The 23131-nt window shown below is 53.1% G+C and overlaps 1 protein-coding gene across 1 annotated transcript; it reads left to right on the top strand.

Moving 5' to 3' along the window:
• Positions 1–303: 303 nt before the first annotated feature.
• Positions 304–21421, top strand: RAB35 (RAB35, member RAS oncogene family; the record flags this gene model as incomplete). Its single annotated transcript, XM_080717774.1, has 6 exons — positions 304–355; positions 7283–7333; positions 13343–13466; positions 18498–18622; positions 18707–18831; positions 21293–21421. 6 exons carry the CDS (start codon positions 304–306, stop codon positions 21419–21421), a joined length of 606 nt encoding a protein of 201 aa, XP_080573900.1.
• Positions 21422–23131: the final 1710 nt, after the last annotated feature.

The raw sequence follows: 23131 nt of genomic DNA, 5'->3' as shown, positions 1-23131 counted from the left end.
CGTGCGCGCGGCGCGTGCGTGAGGGCGCGGCCGGCCGGGCTGCGGCTGCGCAGAGGGCGCCAGCGCGGCGCATGCGCAGAGGCGGGGCGGGGCGGGAAGGAGGGAGGCGGTGGCACCGGCGGCGGCTGCTGAAGAGGAGGAGGAGGAGGAGGAGGAGGAGGGGGAGCGGAGGGAGGTGTTTCTGTCAGTTCCGGCTGTTTGTTCGGGAAGTGGATCCGCCGCTGCCGGAGCAGCCCGGAGGGAGCTGCGGATCGCGAGGCCAGTACCGACCCCGCCCGCCCGCGCGCGCCGCCCCCGCCCGCCATGGCCCGGGACTACGACCACCTCTTCAAGCTGCTCATCATCGGCGACAGCGGTGAGGCCCGCAGCGTCGGGAGGCGGCGCGGGCCCTGCCGGGCGCGGCCCGCGGGGGCCTGGGGCGGGCGGGGAGGCGGCGGGCGGGCCCGGGGCGCGCCGAGGGGCGGCGGGCGCGGGGCGCGGGGCGCGGGGCGGCCGAGCCGGCGAGCGCGCGGGGTCACTCCCCGCTCCCGCCTCACGTGTGACCTTGGTCAAGTCGCGCCTTGTCTGGAGTTGGAGACCTGGGTCCGAGTGCTGGGACTGCCAGCTTCTTCACTCTGTGACCTTGGGCAAGTCGCGTCACCCTCCCGAGCCTCAGTTCCTGCATCTGAGAAGTGGGGACTTGCTGCGCTGGGTGGTGTGAGTGAGTATTGGGTGAGATAAAGTAGGCGAAGTGTGTAGCGCCCGACCTGGCGCAGAGTCAGCTCTTAGTAAATGTTAGCTATTGTTATCATCTGTAGGCTTTATAAGACCCAGCTCTCTGTAAAATGAGGGTCTTCCCGGAATCTGCCTCTTGGGATTGCTGTGAGGTTTAAATGAGGCAAGGCAGGTGAAGCTGCCTTAATTATTGTTAAGCCTCTCAATGGTTCAGTTTCCTCATCTGTCAAATGGAATAGTAGTAGATCTTCCTCAAGGGCTGGTGTGAGTATTCAGTGACATAGTGCACACACAATGTGGAACACAGTGCCTGGCACCCAGTGGATGGTGTGTTCTTTACCCTACTACGCACCAGAGAGATTTGGGGATGGCTCAGCCAATACTACAGATGTGTTCTGGCCACATGCACTCTTCTTGAAGGCTCCCAGCTCAGATCACTGCTCCAGCTTCAGCTTCTAGCAAAGTGCCTGGCACCTAGGAAGTACATAATATGTATTCGTCAAATGAATGAACATGGTTGGTAGAAAAGGTAGACTGGTTTCCTGCAAGGGTGAAGGCTTTTAGAGGTGTTTGGAGTATGGCAGGTGAGTAGGTTTATGGGGTGACCAAGAGTTCAGGGAGGCAGGCAGGTCTTGGAAGGTTTATGGAAGCAAAGCTAGGTGCTGGGATTATATGATGTCCAGGAAGGAGGCTTGGGAGCAGCTAATTTTATAGACCAGTCCTGAGTTGAGTGTAGAGAGAGGGTCATGTGACTAGAAGCAGAGGCCAGGTTGGTGGTAGAGCCCAAGGGTTGTTAAGGAGAGAGGGGACCAAATTCCTTTCAAAACCCAGGCCATCAGGGTGTTAGGTGGCAGTGTCATGGACGGGTCATGGACGTGGGCAGTGTTTGGTCTCACATGTGAAGTGGGATTGGGATGTGGTTGGTGGTTTGGATCAAATGGAAGATGGCTGAGGTTTCTGTGGTTGCTGGTAGAGGGGAGATGTACAAGAAAGGGTCGGGCTAACCAGTGAGACAGAGGAGTAAGTGTGGTTGGGAAGGGAGTCAGAAAGGTGGAGGACGATTGGTTCAGGCAGGCTGTGCAGTCTTGCACTTAGACCCTTTGGCACTCTCAGGGTCCTGGGGCCATTTGAAATTTGCTTTCTGCTCTGGCCTTGGTTCTGTGTGGCTGGCACCAGGGTGATTTCTTTTCTTTTTCTTTTTCTTTCTTTTTTTTTTTTTTTGAGGTACTGGGGATGGAACCCAGGGGCATTCTACCTCTGAGCTATACCCCCCAGCCCTATTTTATTTTTATTCTTTATTTTGAAACAGGGTCTCACTGAGTTGCAAAGGACCTCAACTAAGTAGCTGAGGCTGGTCGCGAACCACCGATCCTCCTGTCTCAGCCTCCCGAATGCTGGGATGGCAAGCATGTGCCACCATGCCCAACTTCTTTTCTTTTCAAGTTTAGGTCAGCCTGTTGTGGTCAGAGGTCTTACCCCCAGCAAGACATTTTGGGACTTTGCCTTGCTATACAAAAATGAAAGGTCTAAACTCGGCAAGAAGATGCAGCTTGTTGGCTTTTCTCCCCTGAAAAACCCAAGGGCTGGTTTTGGCTGCTTTCTCACAGTGCATTTTGCATGGTGTATTGATTTTCCACTCACAAGTCAGGTGTGGGAGAAGACTGGTCAGGCCCAGGTTTGTGTGGTCTGGCTCCCAGCTCGGCCTGAGCGTGCAGATCTAGGTTTTGAGGAAGAGATAGATAATGCTTTGCTGTTTGATTTCTCCTGACAGCTGATAATCAAAGCTGAGCACTTAGGAGACTGGGAGATGGTGGCCATGGGAGCTCAAACTCAGCTCTGCAGCTGAGTAGGGAACCTTGCCCTGGGCTCCTTGTGTGTGTCTCCTTAAGGTATATCAAATGATTTCACAGAAACTCTCATCTGATTCTCAACGAGTGCCTGTGTAACTTGTCAAATAAGGAAACTAAGACCCAGAGGAGGTGACTGGCTTGCCCAAAATCACACAGCTTGTCGGAGGCAAAGCCTGGAGTTAATGCACATCTATGCTAATCTGCGCGAGAGCAGCTGCTGTCAGGCTGGCAAACTGCAGGCCCTCAATGAATGTTAGTTTCTCTCTTTATAACTCTGGAGTCCTTCTTCCCACTCTGCCACACTGTACAAGCTTCTGGAATGCATTCCCTCCATTTGCATCTCTTCTCTGTGCCCGAGGTTCCAGTCTTCCCCTTACACTCTTTCGACTTGGATCAGTATTTCACCTGCATCCATTGGGCCAGCCTCCTCATTCCTAGAACCTAGAGGCTCTCAGAGACCTTGCTAAACCCCCTCCCTTTACAAATGAGTAAACTGAGGCTCAGAGGCTTCATTGTACAACTTGTCTAAATGGTCTGAAGTTGTACAATGAAGTAGTTACTGAGACTGGATTCCACTTGAGACCACTTCACTTGAGCGCTAAGGATCTCCAACAGGTGGGAACTGAAGCAAAGAGGAGTGGGGATCCTGAAGCCCAAGGGAGGAGCAGGCCCAGGGTGGAGGCTTTTACGTGGCAGGCGTGAGGAAGACCAGGCGGCACGCAGCGGAGCAGAGCGATGACTGAGCATGGCAGCTCCTGGCTGCCAAGAGTGTTACTGAGGCCTGTGCTGCTTTTTTTCTTTTTCCTTTTTTTTGTGGTACTGGGGATTGAACCCATGGGCATTCTACTTCTGAGCTACACCCTCAGTGCTATTTCTTTTCTTTAAACAGCATCTCGCTAGGTTGATGAGTCTCACTCTCGAATCTGTGATCTTCCTGTCTCAGCCTCCCAAGTACTGGGATTATAGTTATGCCCAGCTGGGCCTGTGCTTCTTGCGGGGGTAGAACATGATAGGAATGGCGGGGTTTCTGCTGGATGTGGCCATGGGGATCCTTAGGCTGTGGCAAAAGCACATTGGTACCTCTGCTGCCTCCTTAGGCCAGTGCTGTAGGGTAAGTGGTGGCAGCATGTTTCTCTATTTGGGGGTTGACCGTTTCAGTGGGTCTTTGTTCTTCTTAAAGGGAGAGCAATGTCAGAAGTTGGTGTCAGGGCCAAAGCGTCAGTCACTATAGCGATTCTGGCGGTCTTTCTGCAGCATCATGGTTTTCAGCGGCTCTGCAGAGGAACCTGGGGGTCAGTGGAGCTGTTGTGTCATTGTAGAGGGCACCTCTCCTGTTCTTTAATAAATATATGGGATTTGGGCAAAATTTACTTTATTTATTTATTTATTTAATTTATTTATTTACTTATGGTACTGGGAATTGAACCCAGGGCATTCTACTTCTGAGCTATACAACCAGTCCTATTCATTCATTCATTCATTCATTCATTCATTCATTGTACTAGGGGTTGGACCCAGGGACATTCTACCTCCGAGTTATACCCCAGCCCTATTTTAATTTAATTAAATTAATTTTTTGTTTTGTGGTACTGAGGATGGTACCCAGGGGCATTCTACTTCCGAGCAACGCCCCCTGCGTATTTTTTTTTATTTTGAAACAGGGTCTCACTGAATTGCAGAGCGCCTCACTAAGTAGTTGAGGCTATTCTCAAACTGCATTCCTCTTGCCTCCTAGATGCTGGGATTACAAGTGTGCGCCGCCATGCCTTCCTTTTTTTTTTTTTTTGTGATACTGGGGTTCCTGGAAGCCCTTCTAACTCCGGGCTACACTCCCAGGCCTATTTTATATTTTTATTTGGAAACAGGGTCTCTTAAGCCACTGCAGCTGGCTTTGAACCTGCGAACCTGCGTGATCCTCCTGTCTCCGCCTCCCAAGTACAGGGATTACAAGCGTGCGCCACCACTCCTGGCCCCGGCTTTAATTTTATTTTGAAACAGGGTCTTGCTAAGTTGCAGAAGGCCTTGCTGAATTGTTGAGGCTGGCTGCAAACCTGTGATTTTCCTGTCTCAGCCTCCCAACTACTGGGATTACAGGAGTGTGCCACCTGCCCGGCTTATTTAATTTTTTTTTTTTTTTTTTAATTTGAAACATGGTCTCACTAAATTGCTAAGGGCCTAAATTGCTGAGGCTGACCTCAAACCAGTGATCTTCCTTTCTCAGCTTCCTGAATTCTGGGATTACAGGCATACACCATTGTGCCTGGCTCAATTTTTTTTTTTTCCAGTATTGGGGATTGAACCCAGGGGGCATTCTACTTCCGAGCTATACCCCCAGCCCTATTTTTTATTCTTTATTTTGAAACAGGGTCTCACAGAATCGCAAAGGGCCTAAGTAGCTGAGGTTGGCCGCAAACCACAATCCTCCTGTCTTAGCCTCCCAAATGCTTGGATTACAAGTGTACACCACCATGCCTGGCAAAATTTTACATGTATGTATGTATGTATGTATTTATTAATTTATTTTTGTGGTACTGGGGATGAAACCCAGGGGCTTTCTACCTCCAGGCTATACTTGCATACCTATTTTATATTTTATTTGGAAACAGGGTCTCACTAAGTTGCTGAGAGCCTCACTAAGTAGCTAAGGTTGGCTTCGAACCTGCACAGTCCTCCTGCCTCAGCCTCCCAAGTACTGGGGTTACAAGTATGAGCCACCACGCCTGGCTCAAATTTTATTATTTATTTATTTATTTTTGGTGGTACTGGGGTTCCTGGAAACCCTTCTACCTCCGGGCTACACTCCCAGACCTATTTTATATATTTTTAAATTTGGAAACAGGGTCTCTTAAGCCAGCAAGGCTGGCTTCAAATCTGCGCAATTCTCCTGTCTCCACTTCCCAAGTGTGGGGATTACAAGCGTGTGCCACCACGCCCGGCTCAAATTTTACTTTTTAAAAGAGAATTTTTTAAAAGTTTGAAAACCAGTACTTCAGCTTCTGTTCATGCTGCAATAATGACATTCTGTGGCATAGTTGTCATTGAGACTGGCATTTGTTTAGCCCTCATCCATGAAGTAGTGTCCTCTTGGTGCCTACTGAGTGCGAGGCCCAGCTTACAGCACTGAGAATGAGCAGAATGACTGAGGCCAGGTCTGTGTCCCAGAGGAGCCCACAGCCTGATGGCCCAGACATAAGCTTTTAGCTGAGTAAGCTGGACCCAGAGGCTCCAGGAGGAAGCAGGGAGGCGGCAAGGCCAATGGGGCGTCAGCATCGGGCAGAGTGCAGTGAGGACCCAGCCCAGAGCTTGGGCTTTTCTTGGGCTTAGCAGGAAGCCTCATGGCAGGGAAGCAATGAGGAAGTGGTGCTGAGCAAGAGACTGCAGGCCTGGCGCTGAGCAGCAGGTGCTGTGGGCGCTACGCCTGCCTGCGCAGGACGGCCTTGCCCCAGCCCGTCTTGGGGAAGGCAGGACCCATTTGCTCAGAGAAACAAATTCTGGGCAGCCTGCACAACTCACTTGGAGTAGTCCCCAGAAGAGGTCCTTACGGGGACTGCTCGGAGAGGATGCCAGGGTTGGTGCTGTCTGCAGCAGAGGTTTGCAACTTTGGTCACTTGGGTTGGGGATGGAGGCACTGCCCTCTGTGAGAAGCAGGTGAAGGCTTTGGGCTTCCCCCACAATTGGAATACTTGCTAATGGTGTATGTTTAGTTGCACGGTGTTTATGAGAGCTAGATTACGGTCTCGTAGCTTTGGCGTTTCCATTAAAAATCTAACAGGAGTAAGATGTAGGAGCCTCTTGAGACTGGTGCTGGAAGACTCCCCAGCAGTAGGCGTTGAGGGGCGCTTTAGGCCCTGGAGTTGGGTCTCAGCTCAGCTTCTTGGAGCTGCGTTTTCCTCCTGTGAGGAGATGTAGTTGGGATTCTGGGAGCATTGGTGTCCACCGCGCAGACAGAACTCGATGCAGGTTAGTTCTTTCCTCCTGAGGTCAACTGACCCAGCTAGACTTAGAGTGGTGGGGTCAGGGATGGGGCAGGAGGACAGCAGGCAGGCACCCTTGGCAGGCCACAGCCCCTCGTGTGCTGAGGGTTGGGGAAGCGAGGCTATGAGGGCCCCACCTGTCGTGGGATGAGCAGCAGGAGCTCCTGTGGCAAGCAGGTGCAGTGGTCTCGGCTCATGTGGGCTGGTGGCTTGATAGGTGTCCCTCGGAGTCCCCACCCACCCACTCATTCAGTCTGGGTAAGGTGGGTGACAGTTCTGTGTGTGCCATGATCTCCTCACCTGCAGCGCAGCCTTCATGATCTCCAGGGTTATTTCCAAGCCACTTGAACAGCTGCACTTCATATGTGGTGTGCAATTTTCTGGGGTCCACGTTTTGGAGGTACTTGGAGGGCTGGTCTCATTTGGTTGGCCTTCATCCTGCTTGCCTCTGTCATCTGGTTGGTATCTCCCTCAGCTCGGGTCTGGGCATGGGGCGACCCTCTGTCATCTCTCCCAGGGGGTTTGGGAGCGGCTTGTCTTAATGCGTAGAGGAGGGGCTGGGCCAGGGATTGAGTGGAAGAGATGCGCATGACGTGACTGGCTGGGGAGATAGGAGGCCGTGGCCTTGGGAAGGGAGCTGGCTGAGCTGCTTGCTGGGCCTCAGTAGCAGCTTCCTGAGAAGGACAGGCTGGAGGGAGGGAGGAATCCACTAGCCTGCTCACCTCAGTGTTTTCTGTCCTGCAGGTGTGGGCAAGAGCAGCTTGCTGTTGCGATTTGCAGACAACACTTTCTCAGGTGAGTCTCCCCCCAGGTGCAGATGGCGGTTTGGGTTTTGAAGTCCCCTCCCCGGCATCAGAGTGTACTTGCTCCTGCCTGATGCCTAGTTCCGGTCGCCAGAGGAGGGAAGAAGAAGTGGGAGGCTGAGGTCAGAAGCCTCTGTGTTCTCTTTAATCCACTCAGGATCTTTTTGTGCCCAACATTTATAAAAGAAGTTTAAAATTTTTACTAGCTAGTACATGCTTGCATTAAATTTCCAACAAGAAGACCTTATTAATGTGAAAAATGACAGTTGTCCCCAGTACATGGGAATCTGAGACAGGAGGAGCATAGTTTTTTTTGGTTGTTGTTACTGGGGAATGAACCCAGAAGCATTCTACCTCCAAGATATACCTCTAGCATGATTTTATTTATTTGGAAACAGGGTCTCACTAAGTTGCAGAGGGCCTTGCTGAGTTGCTGAGGCTGGCTTTGAACTTGCAGTCCTCCTGTCTCTGCCTCCCAAGTACTGAGATTACAAGCATGTGCCACACTCTGCTGAGGATCACAGTTTGAGGCCAGCCTCAGCCACCTAGCGAGACTGTTGCAAAACAAAAAGGGCTGGGGGTGTACCTTAGAGGGAGAATGCCCCTGGGTTCACTCTCCATTACCAACAACAACAAAAATGATAATTGTCCTTGCACCTGCCCCTCTGCTGCCTGGAGCCTCTGTTCAGTGTAGGGTGTATCTTGGACTTTTTTCTGATTCTACCTGCTGTTCAGAACCTTGCCTTCTTCCCAATATATCAACACTTCTGTGGTTGCTGTGTTCAGAACTCCCTGGTTCCTGTTAGTGGCTGTGAAGTTTGCTGTGCTGTGCGCAGATGTACCATACGTCATTACCAGGGCTCTTATTAGGTGTGTGGTTTCTGGTTGCTTCTGTTTTAAGTGAAGCTGCATTACTTGGGATACATTGTATATATAGTACATTGTATACTTGTACACTCAGTTCCATAGAGGTAGTATTCCTGGGTCACAGGGTCTGTGCATTTATAATTTTTTAAGGTACTGCCAACTTAATCTCTCAAAGAAGCTGAGGTCATGTTGGGGTGGGTGCACACTTTAATCTCCGTACTTGGGAGAGTCAGACAGGAGGATCACAGGTTCAAGGCCAGCCTCAACAACTTAGTGAGACCCTGTTCTAAAATAATAAAATAGAGCTGGGAATGTAGCCTAGAGGTAGAATGCCTCTGGGTTCAACCTCTCATGCCCCCCCCATATATATATAATGTATATTCATGCCAGTGTAATAAAGAAAAAATTAAATGAAATCATATTCACTCCAGGGGCTTCTCGGATTAAGATCTGAAATGTGGCCGGGCGTGGTGGCGCACGCTTGTAATCCCCGCGCTTGGGAGGCAGAGACAGGAGGATCGCGCAGGTTTGAAGCCAGCCCCGTGCGCTGGCTTAGGAGACCCTGTTTCCAAATAAAAATGTAAAAATAGGTCTGGGAGTGTAGCCCGGAGGTAGAAGGGCTTCCAGGAACCCCAGTACCATCAAAAAAAAAAAAAAAAAAATCTGAAATGTGGCAAGGTGCAGTGGTGTACACCTGTGATCCCGGTACCCTGCGAGATTGAGACAGGAAGATCACAGGTTCGAGGCCAGCCTTAGTAATTGAGGGAAATTCTCAGCAACCTAGTGAGACTGTTTAAAAACAACAGTAAAAGGGCTGAGGGTGTGGCTCAGAGGTCATACGCCCCTGGGTTCAACCCCAGCATCGTACATGCACACAAAAAGAACTGAGATGTGATTATATTGTGGGGAATTCCCTCTGATATGGCTGAGGACAGGCTATTCCTAGGAAGTCACTATACGTCTGATGCCTCTCTGTGGAGAAAGTGGGTTTTGTCCCCTTCTGCCCTGCAGCACCACTGGTGGCAGGATATTGGGAAGAGCTGGCTTCTGTGTGACCTGGAGGTAGTGACTAAGCTTCGCCCTCTGCGAAGTGGGAATCAGCTGTCCCTCTGATATAGGTGGGCGTAGGATCACCTGAGGCAGCCCACGCCACAGCACTTGGAATGGAGTAATCACTCGGCACACACCCGGCTGTCTGTTGCTGGTGTCTTCTGTTCACGTATGATAACTAGGGGCAGTCTCTGCTTAGTCTGGAGAACATCTGCCTTCCTTCCCATCCCGCCAGCTTGCAACTCTTCAGCAACCCTCTTACAGGCTTCTCTTCTTTCAGGCTCTCTTCTTTCCATGTCCATTACCAGTGCCTTAGCTTTTCACTGGTTCTAGTTGAAAGCATTACTGTAACTCCTGTCCACCCTGTTCCATTCTGCTAAGTGTATCTTCCAATTAAATGTCTCTACCAGAGTTCTTCCTCGTTTTAGAAACCTCTCTAGCAAGCTGGATACAGTGGCACACACCTATAATCCCAGTGCTTGGGAGGCTGAGACAGGATTACAAGTTCAAGACCACCCTCAGCAATTTTTATTTTATTTATTTTATTTTATTTTTTTGTGGTACTGGAGGTGGAACCCAGGGGCTTTTCTACCTCTGGGCTGTACTCCCAGACCTATTTTTTATACTTTGGAAACAGTCTCACTAAGTTGCTGAGAGCCTCACAAAGTAGCTGAGGCTAGCTTCGAACCTGTGCGATCCTCCTGTCTCAGCCTCCCAAGTGCAGGGATTACAAGCGTGTGCCACCACGTCCGGCTACACCCTCAGCAATTTAATGAGACTATCAGCAACCTAGTGAGATCGTTTCAAAACAAAATAATTATTTAAAAAAGGGCTGGGGGTATAGCTTGGAGGTAGAATGCTGCTGAGTTCAGTTCCTAGTACTCAAATTTTTTTCTGTTTTTTTTTTGGGGGGGGGGCAAAAACCTTGCTCACTTGAACAATTTACATCAAGGTTTCTCTAGTCCAGAATTATTGACACTTTTTTTATTGTGTGGTATTGGAGGTGGAACCCAGGGGCGTCTGCCTCTGAGCTATACCTCCAGCCCTGTTTTATTTTGAGACAGGATCTCACTCAGTTGTGGAGGGCCTCGCTTAGTTGCTGAGGCTGGCTGTGAACCTGCGATCCTCCCGTCCCTACCTCCCAAGTACTAGGATTACAGGCATGTGACACCAAACTGCTGACACTTTGGCCCCACAAATTCTGTGTTGTGAGGCTGTCCTGAGCGTTGAAGAGTGTTGAACAGCATCCCTGGGCTACATCTGCCCGTAGGTGCTAATAGTGTGACATTCAAAAATACCTCCAGACTTAGTTTCCCTGGTTGAGTCGCTGTCTTCACGGTCTGCCTCCTTCCTCACTCTGCCCATCATTCTCTTTTGTTCTGTGTTCGCTCATTCATTCAGCCATCAGCTGTTTGTTGAGTGCCTAACTACAAGGTGCCTGGCCACAGTCCTTGGCGTGGGTTAGGACTGGCGGAGCACCTGATGCTGGCATGTCAGGTGCCTTTGGTTGGGTTTCACCTTGGCTGCTTGCCTTGTGTGGGGTGTCTTCCCATACCTAATCTCAGCTTCCACCTGAACCTTGACCTTTCCTATGCACTTGCCACATTTTGAATGATGGTGTGCGTGTGTGTGTGTGTGTGTGTGTGTGTGTGTTCTACCTGATGTCACATGGGAATCTCCAAATGGACTGAGAACCTGCACTTAGTGGTTGCCTTTGTAAGTCGGGACTGTTGCACTGGCCAGGCCTTCTCCTTGAATCTCTCTTTCACACAGATGCCCCAGGAGAGCTGTTTAAAATGCAGCTCATGCCTCTGGTTAAAACCCTCAGTGCGTCCTCATCCTACAGCACAGCCAAGTTCTCAGAGGTGGCACAAAGGCCTGGAGTCTGGCCTCGGCTCCACCTGCCTCCCGCCCGGCCTCGACCTCACACACCCCGCCAGTGCGTTGCTGTCTCCCCTGCCTAGAGCAGTGTTTTTCACACTGCAGGTTGTGTCGTGTGTGTGTGTGTGTGTGTGTGTGTGTGTGCGCGCGCGCACGCGCACACACGTGTGTTTTCTTTTTTTGCAGTACTGGGGATTGAACCCAAGGACCTTCTACCCCTGAGTTACACCCCTGACCCATCATCATCATCATCATCATTATTATTATTATTATTATTATTATTATTATTATTAATTTATTTTTGCGGGTCTGGGGATGGAACCCAGGGGCATTCGACCTCTGAGCTACACCCCCTGCCTCAGCTACGTAGTGAGGCTCTCAGCAACTTAGTGAGACCCTGTTTCCAAATAAAATATAAAATAGGTCTGGGAGTATAGCCCAGAGGTAGAAAACCTTTAGGTTCTACCCCAGTACCACAAAACAAAAAACAAAAAAAAAGCCGGGCGTGGTGGCGCACGCTTGTAATCCCATGCTTGGGAGGCAGAGACAGGAGGATCTCGCAGGTTCGAAGCCAGCTGTACGCGCTGGCTTAGGAGACCCTGTTTCCAAAAAAAAAATGTAAAAATAGGTCTGGGAGTGTAGCCCAGAGGTAGAAGGGCTTCCAAAACAACAACAACAAAACAAAACAAAACAAAAAACAAACTTTTTGAAGCCAGGCATGATGGCGCATGCTTGTAATTCCAACATTTGGGAGGCTGAGACAGGAGGATCGCGGTTTGAGGACAGCTTCAGTACTTACTGAGGCCTTTTGCAACTCAGTGAGACCCTGTTTCAAAGTAAAGAATAAAAAATAGGGCTGGGGCCAAGCACAGAAAGAGAAGGGTCATATGTTTTCTCTAATATGCCCAAACTAGGGAGTATTGGGGATATGAGAGGGACTCCAGATAATGGAGGGGAAACTTCAGCAAAGCTGGAATTGAAGGGCAGGGGAGGAAGAAGGCTGAGGTTTGAATATGTGTAAAAGGACGCTCATTGTTGGGAGGGGGGAAAGGGAAAATGGTGTGGGGGAGAGGGCACCAGGCACAGTCTGAATGTATGCCATTTTCAATATGATCCACATTATAAAAAAGAAAGAATAAAAAAAATAGGGCTGGGTTGCAGCTCAGAGGTGCAATGTCCCACCCTAGTAGAGTGAAAAATAAATAAATGAATAAAAACCTTTTTGAGCAGGGTATGGTGCTGCATGCCTGTAATTCTAGTACTTGAGAGATGGAGATAGGAGAAATGCTGGTTAGAGGCTGGCCTCAGCAACTTAGACACTGTTTAAAAATAAAGGAGCCAGGTGTGGTGGTGCACACCTGTAATTCCAGTACTTGGGAGACTGAGACAGAATTGCAGGTTCGAGGCCAGCCTTAGCAACTTTGCAAGACCCTATTTCAAAAAATAAAAGGGCTGAGTAGGGCATGGTGGCGCACACTTGTAATCCCAGTACTGGGGAGGCTGAGACAGGAGGAGCACACAAATTCAAGCCAGCGTCAGCTACTTAGGCTCTCAGCAACTTAGTGAGACTCTGTTTCCAAATAAAATATAAAATAGGTCTGGGAAGTGTAGCCCAGAGGTAGAAGCCCCTGGGTTCCATCCCCAGTATCACAAAAATAAATAAGTAAATATATAAATGGCTGGAGGTGTAGCTCAGGTACAACTCCCCGGGTTCAATCCTTAGCATACCTCCCCCAAACAAAAAGAATTGGGAGTGTAGCTTAGCAGTAGAATGCCCTTAGGTTCAGTTCCTAGTACTAACACGTGCGCGTGCGCGCGCGCGCGCACGCGCCCACACACACACACACACACACACACACACACACACACACACTTTTTGAGTAGCATAGAAAAGAAAAACCCAAAGTACACCGTAGGTCGGCCCCATTCTCAGTCCTAGCTGCTGCTGCTGCCCTGGCCGCCGTGGCAGCCTGGCGTCTCCCTGTGGGCACATCCCCGCTTGGCTTCATGTGTAGCTTCTCACCTGCCCCGGTCTTTCCCAGTGTTTCCTGTGTCTCCCCATCTGGCCCCCAGGGGGCAGGTGTCCTGCCTGTTCAGGGCTCTGTCCTGGGACCTGGGCCTTGCTGGGCACTGAGGGCGGGAGGCCCAGGTCTGCTGGGCCGTGGGCTCCCTGCTCCTCTTGCCAACGTGCCCGTGTGTGCAGGCAGCTACATCACGACGATCGGAGTGGACTTCAAGATCCGGACCGTGGAGATTAACGGGGAGAAGGTGAAGCTGCAGATCTGGGACACGGCGGGGCAGGAGCGCTTCCGCACCATCACATCCACGTGAGTCCGCCCGGCCCGCCCCCGGAGGCTTCTGCACACAGCCGGGCGACGGCACTGCCCTGGTAGAAGGGGCCTGGGCTGCGGCCCCGTGAGTGGGGCAGCGCGGGCGGCCGGCAGTGGCCGGGAGCCCTGGCTCTGGTGTCTGGTGGGACTGCGACACCAGCTCTGCCTCAGAGCAGCAGAAGCAGTGGGTTTTCCTCGCCAGCGGGGCGTGAGGTGGTGTGCCCGAGCAGGCACTGACTCAGCGAGTCCCTCTTGGCAGGGGTCCGTGTGTGCGGCTCCGTCACCCACCGGCTCCTTGGAGATGGCTCTCCGGGCGCCTGGGAGGAGCATGGCACGGGGGCGGCTCTGCCTTCCCCCCCAGCACTGTGCCTGGAGAGTTGCTCCTGGCGGTTGCCTCCGCTGCTGCTGCGGCACCGTTGTGGTTCCATCAGCAAACAGGAGAGAAGCCCGCTCCAGCTGTGAGTCCTGCGGGCTCTCTGTGGCTCGTCGTGAACTGCCTGCAGTGCTCTGTGCTAGGTGCTCCCGTTCTTCCATCTCACAGAGCAGGGTGCTTCTGAGAAGAGGTTTGCTTCCCGCGGTGGCAGAGCTGGGCTCTGTGCTGATGCACACTCTGGCCTGAGGGCACTTCCTTGGCCCTGCACCCCAGAGCAGCCCTTCTGAGGGCCTTGGGAAGGCCTGGGGATGTTCCCAGCCAGAGACCCTGTGCCCCTGACAGCACAGAAGCATGGCGGAGCCTGGGTTGGAGAGCAGGGCTACTGCAGGCCAGGCGGGGAGGAGGGCAGGCTGGTGTCTGGACTGCGCTGGGCCCTCTGTGAGCACTAGTGCCCTAGCCCAAGTCTCCCCTAAACCCTGGAGTTCCCAGGCCTGAGGCTGCCCGGGCGCGTGTCTGCCATGACTTGCCGACGAGCTGCCCGAGCAAGGCTTGCAGGCCCCGTGTCTGCACAGGTGCAGGGGGACCCGGGGAGGAACAGGGCTCAGGCTCAGGCTGTGAGAGGGCAGCGACATCGCTCACTGCTTAGTCAGGATCGGAACCAGGTCCATGTGATGCCAACGCCAGGCCTCTCCCTGGTCCCCAGTCCCGCTGTGCTGCCGGGCTGGGCAGATGGCTTCCTTTAGTGCCGGTGTGTGGGGTGGTTCGAGGCAGCAGGGGCGACAGACCCGCAGCCATGAGGAGCGCTCGGTGCAGGGAAGTCTGAGGCCCTTTCCACAGGAGCCCCGCGCCTGCCTGTCACCATGAAATCAGCTCCTTTTGGGACTGGGTGGGGCGGGAAGAGGCTGAACTGCCTCCTCCATTCTGCTGGGGGACTTGGAGGAGTTACTCAGCTGCCTGGGGCGGTATGTGTTTTTTCCAGGGTGCTTGAGAAGGGGGGTGCCTGCGTGCTGGCGGCCTGCGGGGACTGGCGGCCCCTGCTGGCTGTCCTGTCTTCCTGGGGAGGCTGAGGGTTACCCTTGTGAGCAGGATTCCCTGCTGGGACCCCAGAATGCCATGCTGCACGGAGGACTCGCTCTTGGTGGTAGGAGACGAGGAGGCAGTCTTGGGGTGGTTTAGAACGGCCCAGGGAGGGACAAGTCAGGGTTCAGGAGTGACCTTTCTTGACTCAAGGCATTGAAAGAGAAGCTAAAACTGCCTCCTGTTTTCTGGTGAGAGCCCGTCGTCATCCGCCATCTTGCTCGCTCTCCTGTTCTCGGTTTGCTGAGAGGTGCAGCTGGGGAAGGAGACGGGTGGAGGCTGGAGAGGACGGAGGAGGGAGGACCAGGACTCCTGGCCGGTCTTACCGCTCTCAGCCTCAGTGTCCTCGCTGGTAAAGTGACCATCCTGATACCCGTTGGACCAAGTGGCTGCAGAGATCACTAGGTGGTGGAGGCAGAGTGGCCCCGTGCGTGGCCCGGAGCAGAGTCCGCTGCATGGAGGGGGCTCCCAGGGCAAGGGAGGCGCAGACACACTGGCGTCTTCTGGCTGGAGCTCTGGGCCCGGGCAGGCGGAGGGTCCCTGGAGCAGCAGGGGCTTTGTGCCAGGGCCACGGCTGGAGGTATTTCTTGGCATCTTCAGCCGTCTTGAGCAAAGGAGGCTTGCGGAGGCATTCACGGCTTGCGCTTCCTCTGCTGGCGGGGACAGTCGCCTGTCTTTGTGGCTCCAGGCCCACACTCCCACCCTGGAGGCGTCCAGCAGGCTGCTGGTGTGCTGAGCTGGCGCTCTGGGCAGCAGCTGCTGCGGGGCTGGGGCAGGTTCTGGGGCTCAGGCAGAGCGGTTGTCAGGCACCCCCAACCAAGCAGCGCTGTAGGCAGGGGAGCGTGGTGGGAGGCCTCTGTGGATGCTGAGGCTGGAGACAGACTGCAGCATGCTGGACCCCTCTGGCCCCACCGTGTGCTGCCGCCTGCTTCCCCGCCACCTCCACCTGGTGCCCAGGTCGCCACGTAGGAACATAATGCCTGAGGCTGAGCGCACCGCTCCCGGCCTCGTGGCAGGTCACTCTTCCTCACCCCAAGAATTTACTACTGGTCTCCCTACTTTGTAGTTGAGGGGGCTGAGGTCGTGGTGAGGCAAAACTGCCCATCCAAAGCCCACTGCCTTTCGTGGACAGAGCCAGGGTTGGTCCTTGTCGTCACAGAGGCCTTGAGCCTGACGTGGCCCCTAGAGCTGGCGGGCAGCAGTGAAACCCCGCCGCACGCCTCCCCGGCTGCTGCACCGGGGGCTCGCTCCCGGGTGTGCTGGGGCAGCAGGTGCCCTGGGTGGGGCAGGTGGTAGCTTGGAATTTGGGAGGAGGCAGCCTCACCCCTCCGGGTTTGCATCCAGGAAGTTCGCCCCCGTGAGGGAGTCTGCAGGTCTGTCCTGCTCGTCCTGGCACCGATGTCTCCCATCTGTCCCCCAGCCTGTGGGGTGAGTGCAGACGTGGGGTCTGGAGAGGAATGTCGGTAGGCGCCTTCCTTCCTCACCTAACTGGCTGTGGGTCTGGATGTCTGACGATGGCCGGGAGCCTCTTCCGGGCATCTTGGGTGTCCACGCAGCCTCTGTGTTGTCTCTGCTGCCAGCGTGGAAGAGCCAAGGGTAGCAGGAGGGGAGTGCCGCTCGCCCGGGGAGGCGTCGCAGGCTTTGCCAGAGCTTCACACGTGGTGCAGCTTCTTAGGATAGTCTACCTCCTAGCCACACCCCGGCCCTATTTTATTCTTTTATTTATTTATTTGTTGTTGTCTTTTTTATTTTTTATTTTGGCAGTAATAGGGATTGAACCCAGGGGCACTCTACCTCCGAGCTACACATCCAGCCTTTTTTATTTATTATTATTATTCTTTATTTTGAAACAGGGTCTCACTAAATTTCGGAGGGCCTCACTAAGTAGCTGAGGCTGGCTGTGAACCTGTGATCTTCCTGTCTCAGCCTCCCAAGTACTGGGATTACAAGTTTGCACCACAATGCCTGGAGATATTTTTTTATATTGAAACAGGATTTCACTAAGTTGCAGAGAGCTAGGTTGCTGAGGCTGGCTGTGAATCTGTGATCTACCTGTCTGAGCCTCACAAGTACTGGGGTTACAAGTGTGTGCTACCATGCCTGGGTACTCAGTTTTGAGGGATTTTTAATTTTTAAAAATTTTTAAAAATTTTTTATATTTTGGTGGTACTGGGGGTGGAACCCAGAGGCTTTCTACCTTCGGGCTATACTCCCAGACCTTTTTTTTTTTTTTAAATATTTTATTTGGAAACAGGGTCTCACTAAGTTGCTGAGAGCCTCATTAAGTATCTGAGGCTGGCTTCAAACCTGTGCGATTCTCCTATCTCAGCCTCCCAAGCGCGGGGATTACAAGCATGCGCCACCATGCCCGGCCTTGAGGGATTTTTAAAATCAATCCTTCCTTCTTTTCCTCTCCTTCCCTCTCTCCTTACTTCCTTCTCTCCTTCTTTTCTTTTCTTTTTTTTTTTTTTGGTGGTACTGGGGTTCCTGGAAGCCCTTCTACCTCCGGGCTACACTCCCAGACCTATTTTTACATTTTTATTTGGAAACAGGGTCTCCTAAGCCAGCGCGCGCGGCTGGCTTCGAACCTGCGCGACCCTCCTGTCTCTGCCTCCCAAGCGCGGGGATTACAAGCGTGCGCCACCACGCCCGGCCCCTTCTTTCCTTCTTTTTTCTTTTGCACTGGGGTGGAGCCCAGGGGCATTCTACCTCTGAGCTACACCCCCAGCCCTTATTTTTTATTCTTTATTTTGAAACAGGGTCTCACTGAGTTGCAGTGGGCCTCACTAAGTAGTAGCTGAGGCTGTCTGCAAACCACAATCTTCCTATCTCAGCCTCCCTAATGCTGGGATTACAAGTGTGTGCCACCACGCCTGGCTTTATTCTTTATTTTGAAACAGGGTCTTACTGAGTTGCACAGGGCCTCTCTAAGTAGCAGAGCAGCTGAGGCTGTCTTTAAACCATGATCCTCCAGTCTCATCCTCCCAAATGCTGGGATTACAAATGTGTGCCACCATGCTTGGCTTTGGGTTTTCTTATTTATTTATTTATTTTATTTTGGTGGTACTGGGGGTGGAACCCAGGGCCTTTTTTACCTCTGGGCTATACTCCCAGACCTATTTTATATTTAATTTTGAAACGGGGTCTCACTAAGTTGCTGAGGGCCTCACTCAGTAGCTGAGGCTGGCTTCGAACTTGTGTGATCCTCCCGTCTCAGCCTCCCAAGTGTGCACCACCACGCCTGGCTTCGGCTTTGAATTTTCAATCATGATGTCAAATACAAAAATGGCCTGAATTCTAAAAATAAGAGGAGAACTTCACAGAAGTTTCCAGCAGGTGGCAGACCGAATCACCTGGCGTGACTGGACCTGATCTGCCACCTCAGGGCCCGCACCGCCTCTGTGGCCGGCCTGGGGACAGGTGTAGTTTGAGCGGCTGCCAGTGCCGGGCTCGGCCCAGCTCTAGGTGCCACAGCATTTGCCTCCTCCCAGCGCCGTGCTGCTGTGGCGGGTGTCCTACGGAAAGGGCTGCCCTTGTTTGTGCGGACGCCCTGACGCGCACCCTGCCTGGCCTTCCAGGTATTATCGAGGGACCCACGGTGTCATCGTGGTGTACGACGTCACCAGTGCCGAGTCCTTTGTCAACGTCAAGAGGTGGCTTCATGAAATCAACCAGAACTGTGACGATGTGTGCCGAATATTAGGTGAGGCGCGGCCCTTGGCGCGGCGGCGGGTGGAGGGCGGCAGGGGTCCTTTCGGGCCTGGCTCACTCTGCCTTGCCTTCAAAGTGGGCAACAAGAATGACGACCCCGAGCGGAAGGTGGTGGAGACAGAAGATGCCTACAAATTTGCCGCACAGATGGGGATCCAGTTGTTTGAGACCAGTGCTAAGGAGAATGTCAACGTAGAGGAGGTGAGGCCCTGGGCAGAGTGGGACAGGTGGCGGGGCCCATGTGCTTCCCAGCCGCAGGCGGCCCCGCTCCCCGCCTCAGCCCTCCTTCGCCCACTGCTCGCCTGCTCGGGGCATCTGGGGATCACACAGTAACTAACATGTATTTATTTATTTATTTTGGGGGCCTAGGGTTGGAACCCAGGGGCATTCGACCTCTGAGCTACACTCCCTGCCCTATCTATCTTCCTTCCTTCCTTCCTTCCTTCCTTCCTTCCTTCCTTCCTTCTCTCTCTCTCTTTCTTTCTATTTGTGGTACTGTGGTGGAACCCAGGGGCTTTCTACCTCTGGGCTATACTCCCAGACCTATTTTATACTTTATTTGGAAACAGAGTCTCACTAAGTTGCTGAGAGGCTCACTAAGTAATTGAGGCTGGCTTTGAACCCGTGCCATCCTCCTGTCTCAGCTTCCCAAGCACTGGGATTATAAGTGTGCACCACCACGCCCAACTTTTATTCTTTATTTTGAAATAGGGTCTCACTAAGTTACGGAGGGCCTCACTAAGTAGCTGAGGTTGTCCGCGAACCACGATCCTCTGGTCTCAGCCTCCCGAATGCTGGGATTACAAGCTTGTGCCACCACACCTGGCTTTAACTAACACTGATTGAATGCCTACTGTGTGCCAGGCATGGTGCCAGGCCTTCAGAGGTCTTAGCTCGTATCCCAGCGGTCCTCTGAGATATAGGTGTCAGTGTTTCTAATAGGGACACTGAGGTTCTAAGTATTTAGTAATTTCAGGAATATCACTCAACTAATTAGAGATTAAGTCAGACTTAGGTTGGCCCCACCCTGAAGCCACGCACATTGCAGTGGCCCTCGCCTGTCTCACCACTGGCGCCCCCGGGGCTTGGTCACTGTCCTCTGGCCTCAGTTGCTCAGGTGGGTCCTTGCCATGGGCCACAAGAGGCTCCGGGACCTCACCGCCTGCAGAGGGCTGAGCCCCGGCTCAAGCACTTGCTTGCGGGTTTGTCCCGCACCTACTGGAGAGTGGCTGTGACCGCTGGGGAGAACAGCCGGACCTCTTGCCACAGGCCCAGCGGCCCTCACCAGCCTTGGGGGAGTCCAGAGGCCCCAGAGACTGCACCGGGGGCACTGGCCACACAGCGGCAGGGCGCAGTCTCCTCAGTCAGAGCTGGACCCACATCCCGGATGCGGCCTTGTGGGCTTCATTTGTGTGTCTGCAGCTCGGGCGTGAGTCCTGCCTTCCAAGGTGTAAGGCGTGGGTGAGGCAAGCTCTGAGGCGAGCTGTGGCAGGGGCTGGGCACCTCATTTTTGCCCAGTGGGTGTGCGCTCAGGTTTTTGTGCCTTCTGCTCCTGCCTCTGTGGCTGCTGCTACTCGTGGAGCCCTCCAAGGCAGAGTGGAGGAGAGGCCTGTGGAGCTGTGCTGGATCCTGGCATCAGGAGGCTGAGGGGAGGCCGGAGACAGGTCCTGACCCAACACATGCAGTAGGCGGGCTGTGGGTCCCGTCTGTTAGCAGGAAGGGCAGCTTCCAGCTGAAGAAAGTGTTTCCTCTATTAAAAAATCTGGAGCCGGGCATGGTGGCGCACACTTGTAATCCCAGCGTTTGGGAGGCTGAGACCGGAGGATTGCGGTTCGAGGCCAGCTTCAGCTACTTAGTGAGGCCCTCTGTAACTTAGTGAGACCCTGTTTCAAAATACAGAATAAAAAACAGGGCTGGGGGTGTAGCTTGGAGGTCTAATGCCCGAGTTTCATCCCCAGACTCGCAATAAATAAATAAATAAATAAATAAATAAATAATCGGAAGCCAGGCATGGTGGTTCGTGCTAGTAATCCCAGTACTTGGGAGGCTGAGGCAGGAGGATTGCGGTTTGTGGACAGCCTTAGCTGCTTAGTGAAGCCTTCTGAAACTTAGTGAGGCCATGTTTCAAAATAAAAATAGGAGCTGGGTGTGGTGGCGCACGCTTGTAATCCCTGCGCTTGGGAGGCTGAGACGGGATTGCACAGGTTCGAAGCCAGCCTCAGCTACTTAGTGAGGGTCTCAGCAACTTAGTGAGACCCTGATTCCAAATAAAATATAAAATAGGTCTGGGAGTATAGCCCAGAGGTAGAAAGCCTCTGGGTTCCACCCCTAGTACCACCAAAAACAAACAAACAACATCCAAAATAAAGAATAATAGGGCTGGGGGTACAGCTCGGAGGTAGAATGCCCCTGGTTTACACCCCTAGTACTGCAAAAAAAAAAAAAACAAACTAGAAAATCCCTGAGAGAGAGACTCCCCACATCCACATAGCTTGTGGCTCTTTAATGTTCTCTGACCTTTAATTTACCAACAACCTCTAGAAAGGGTTTGGGGGACACACCTACAAAGCAATTCACCAGAAACAGGAGGCAGAGCCCCGGGCGGCGCCGCGGCCCGCGGCCTCCCCGCCAGCTCTGAGGCAGCCGCCGTGTCCCCTTCCAGATGTTCAACTGCATCACAGAGCTGGTTCTCCGAGCAAAGAAAGACAACTTGGCAAAACAGCAGCAGCAGCAACAAAACGACGTGGTGAAGCTCACGAAGAACAGTAAACGGAAGAAACGCTGCTGCTAATGCCCCTCCGTCCTCTGCAGAGACTGCGCTGCGCCCCCCCCAGCCCGAGGCCCGCGGGGCACCTCGGGGGACAGTCTCAGTTTTGTGCCGTTATTTAAAGAATTCTCCACGTTTTTGTATCTGGAGGCGCCACTGGCACTTCCTCCCCACCCCTCTTGAGTGCCAAGAAGATGTTGGACGAGCCTGCCCATCCCCACCGCGCCTCCCCGGCCGGGGCGCTGGACACGGCGAGGTTGCTGCCGGCCGAGCGGACCGATTAACCAGTTTGTACATAGTGTATATCGCTTTAACCAGCTGCACACCCTCGTCCTGCGCTGGCTTTTGCCTCCTTAATGCCAACCTGCTGCCACAGCTCCCCTGGCCCGCCCGCCCGCCCCATCTCGCTGCCAGCGGCTTCCTGAGGAGACGGCGTCGCATCCTAGCCACGTCTGGCCACCTGGGCTGGTGGAGCGGGCTCCGTGCTGCGCTCTACAGACCTGCGGCTCCGACCTGGCACGCAGGGGCCGCCCTTCTCCAGGGCCACGCCAGCTCATTCTCCTGCCTTCTAGATGCCTCTGGGACAAACCTGGGGCACCGTGGCTTCTACATCTGTTCCAGCGGAAAGGGGCATGTCTGTGTAGAGATGGGCTTGCAGGAGGGCTTAAGAGCATCATTTTAACAAAGAAAATGAAGCCAATTCAAATGAATTAGTTCCTCACAGCAGCCAAAGTGTGGCCACTCCACTTTAGGTCCACTGTTTTTAGAAAAAGTGAATGGCCTTGTCACTATGGGGGGCCCTGGCCTCTTTCTTGGGAAAGGGTCAGAAGTCTAATGCAGCAGCCAGCACCCCCAGACGGGGTGGGCACCATGGGCCGCTGGACAGCAGGAGGACACCGCTGAGCTGGGATAGGCAGCCTTGGCTCACGACGGAACTGTCTTAGTGCAAAGCTAGTAGGGTTTCTTGGAAAGAATGGCAGCGGGGCTGGCCAGGGCAGCCTGTTTTGACCTATCCCAGACTCCCCTGGAGGAAAACCAGGGTCATCTGCATTTGATTACTGCTCCCCACTTCCTGGAACACTTCATTCCCTCTTCCCCTAAAAGGATCACGTAACCTGGGAAGAACTGATTTCGACACCATGATGTGTTTTATTAGATTTCCTTCCTAGGCGATTTCCAGGTAAAGCCCTGACTGGACAATCACATCACAGGTCACACTGCAGATTTTCCCTGTCAACACTGTGGATGGGTTTTTAATCAATAAAAACTGGGGGTTTCTTCTCACCTGTCTCTCCACTTGTCCAACCCGTCAAAAGCCAGGGGTGGTAGAGGGTGCTGCAGGGCCATCGGGTCTGGGTAGCTGGGATCAGAAGTGGGGTCTCTGTCCTCAGGACTGTCCTGGCCACCAGGAGCCTCTTACCTGCCTGAGCACTCAGGTGAAAGCCGCATGGAGTGCTTGCAGATCCAGGCAGTAAGAGATGGCCCTGGGAACACCAGCCCAGGCCAGGTGCCTCAGGGGCTTCTGGGACCGGAGGTGATGGGGTAATGGTGACGGCAGTGTCCGTCTCACTAATGTTACACGCATGAGTGGGGGGTTGTTGGGTGGGGGTGGGGGACTCAGGGCTAGACCCCATGTCCTGGTGGACCTGATGTGAAATTCCTGTCAACAAACTTTTAATGGTTTGCTAGGATTATTTCTGTATCAAAAGTTTCTAATTATGCTTTTTTAAAAAA

This window comes from Muscardinus avellanarius (assembly GCF_963383645.1).
Source record: "Muscardinus avellanarius genome assembly, chromosome: 21".
In the NCBI taxonomy this organism is placed as follows: Eukaryota; Metazoa; Chordata; class Mammalia; order Rodentia; family Gliridae; genus Muscardinus; species Muscardinus avellanarius.
This window is presented reverse-complemented; position numbering and strand designations above follow the sequence as displayed.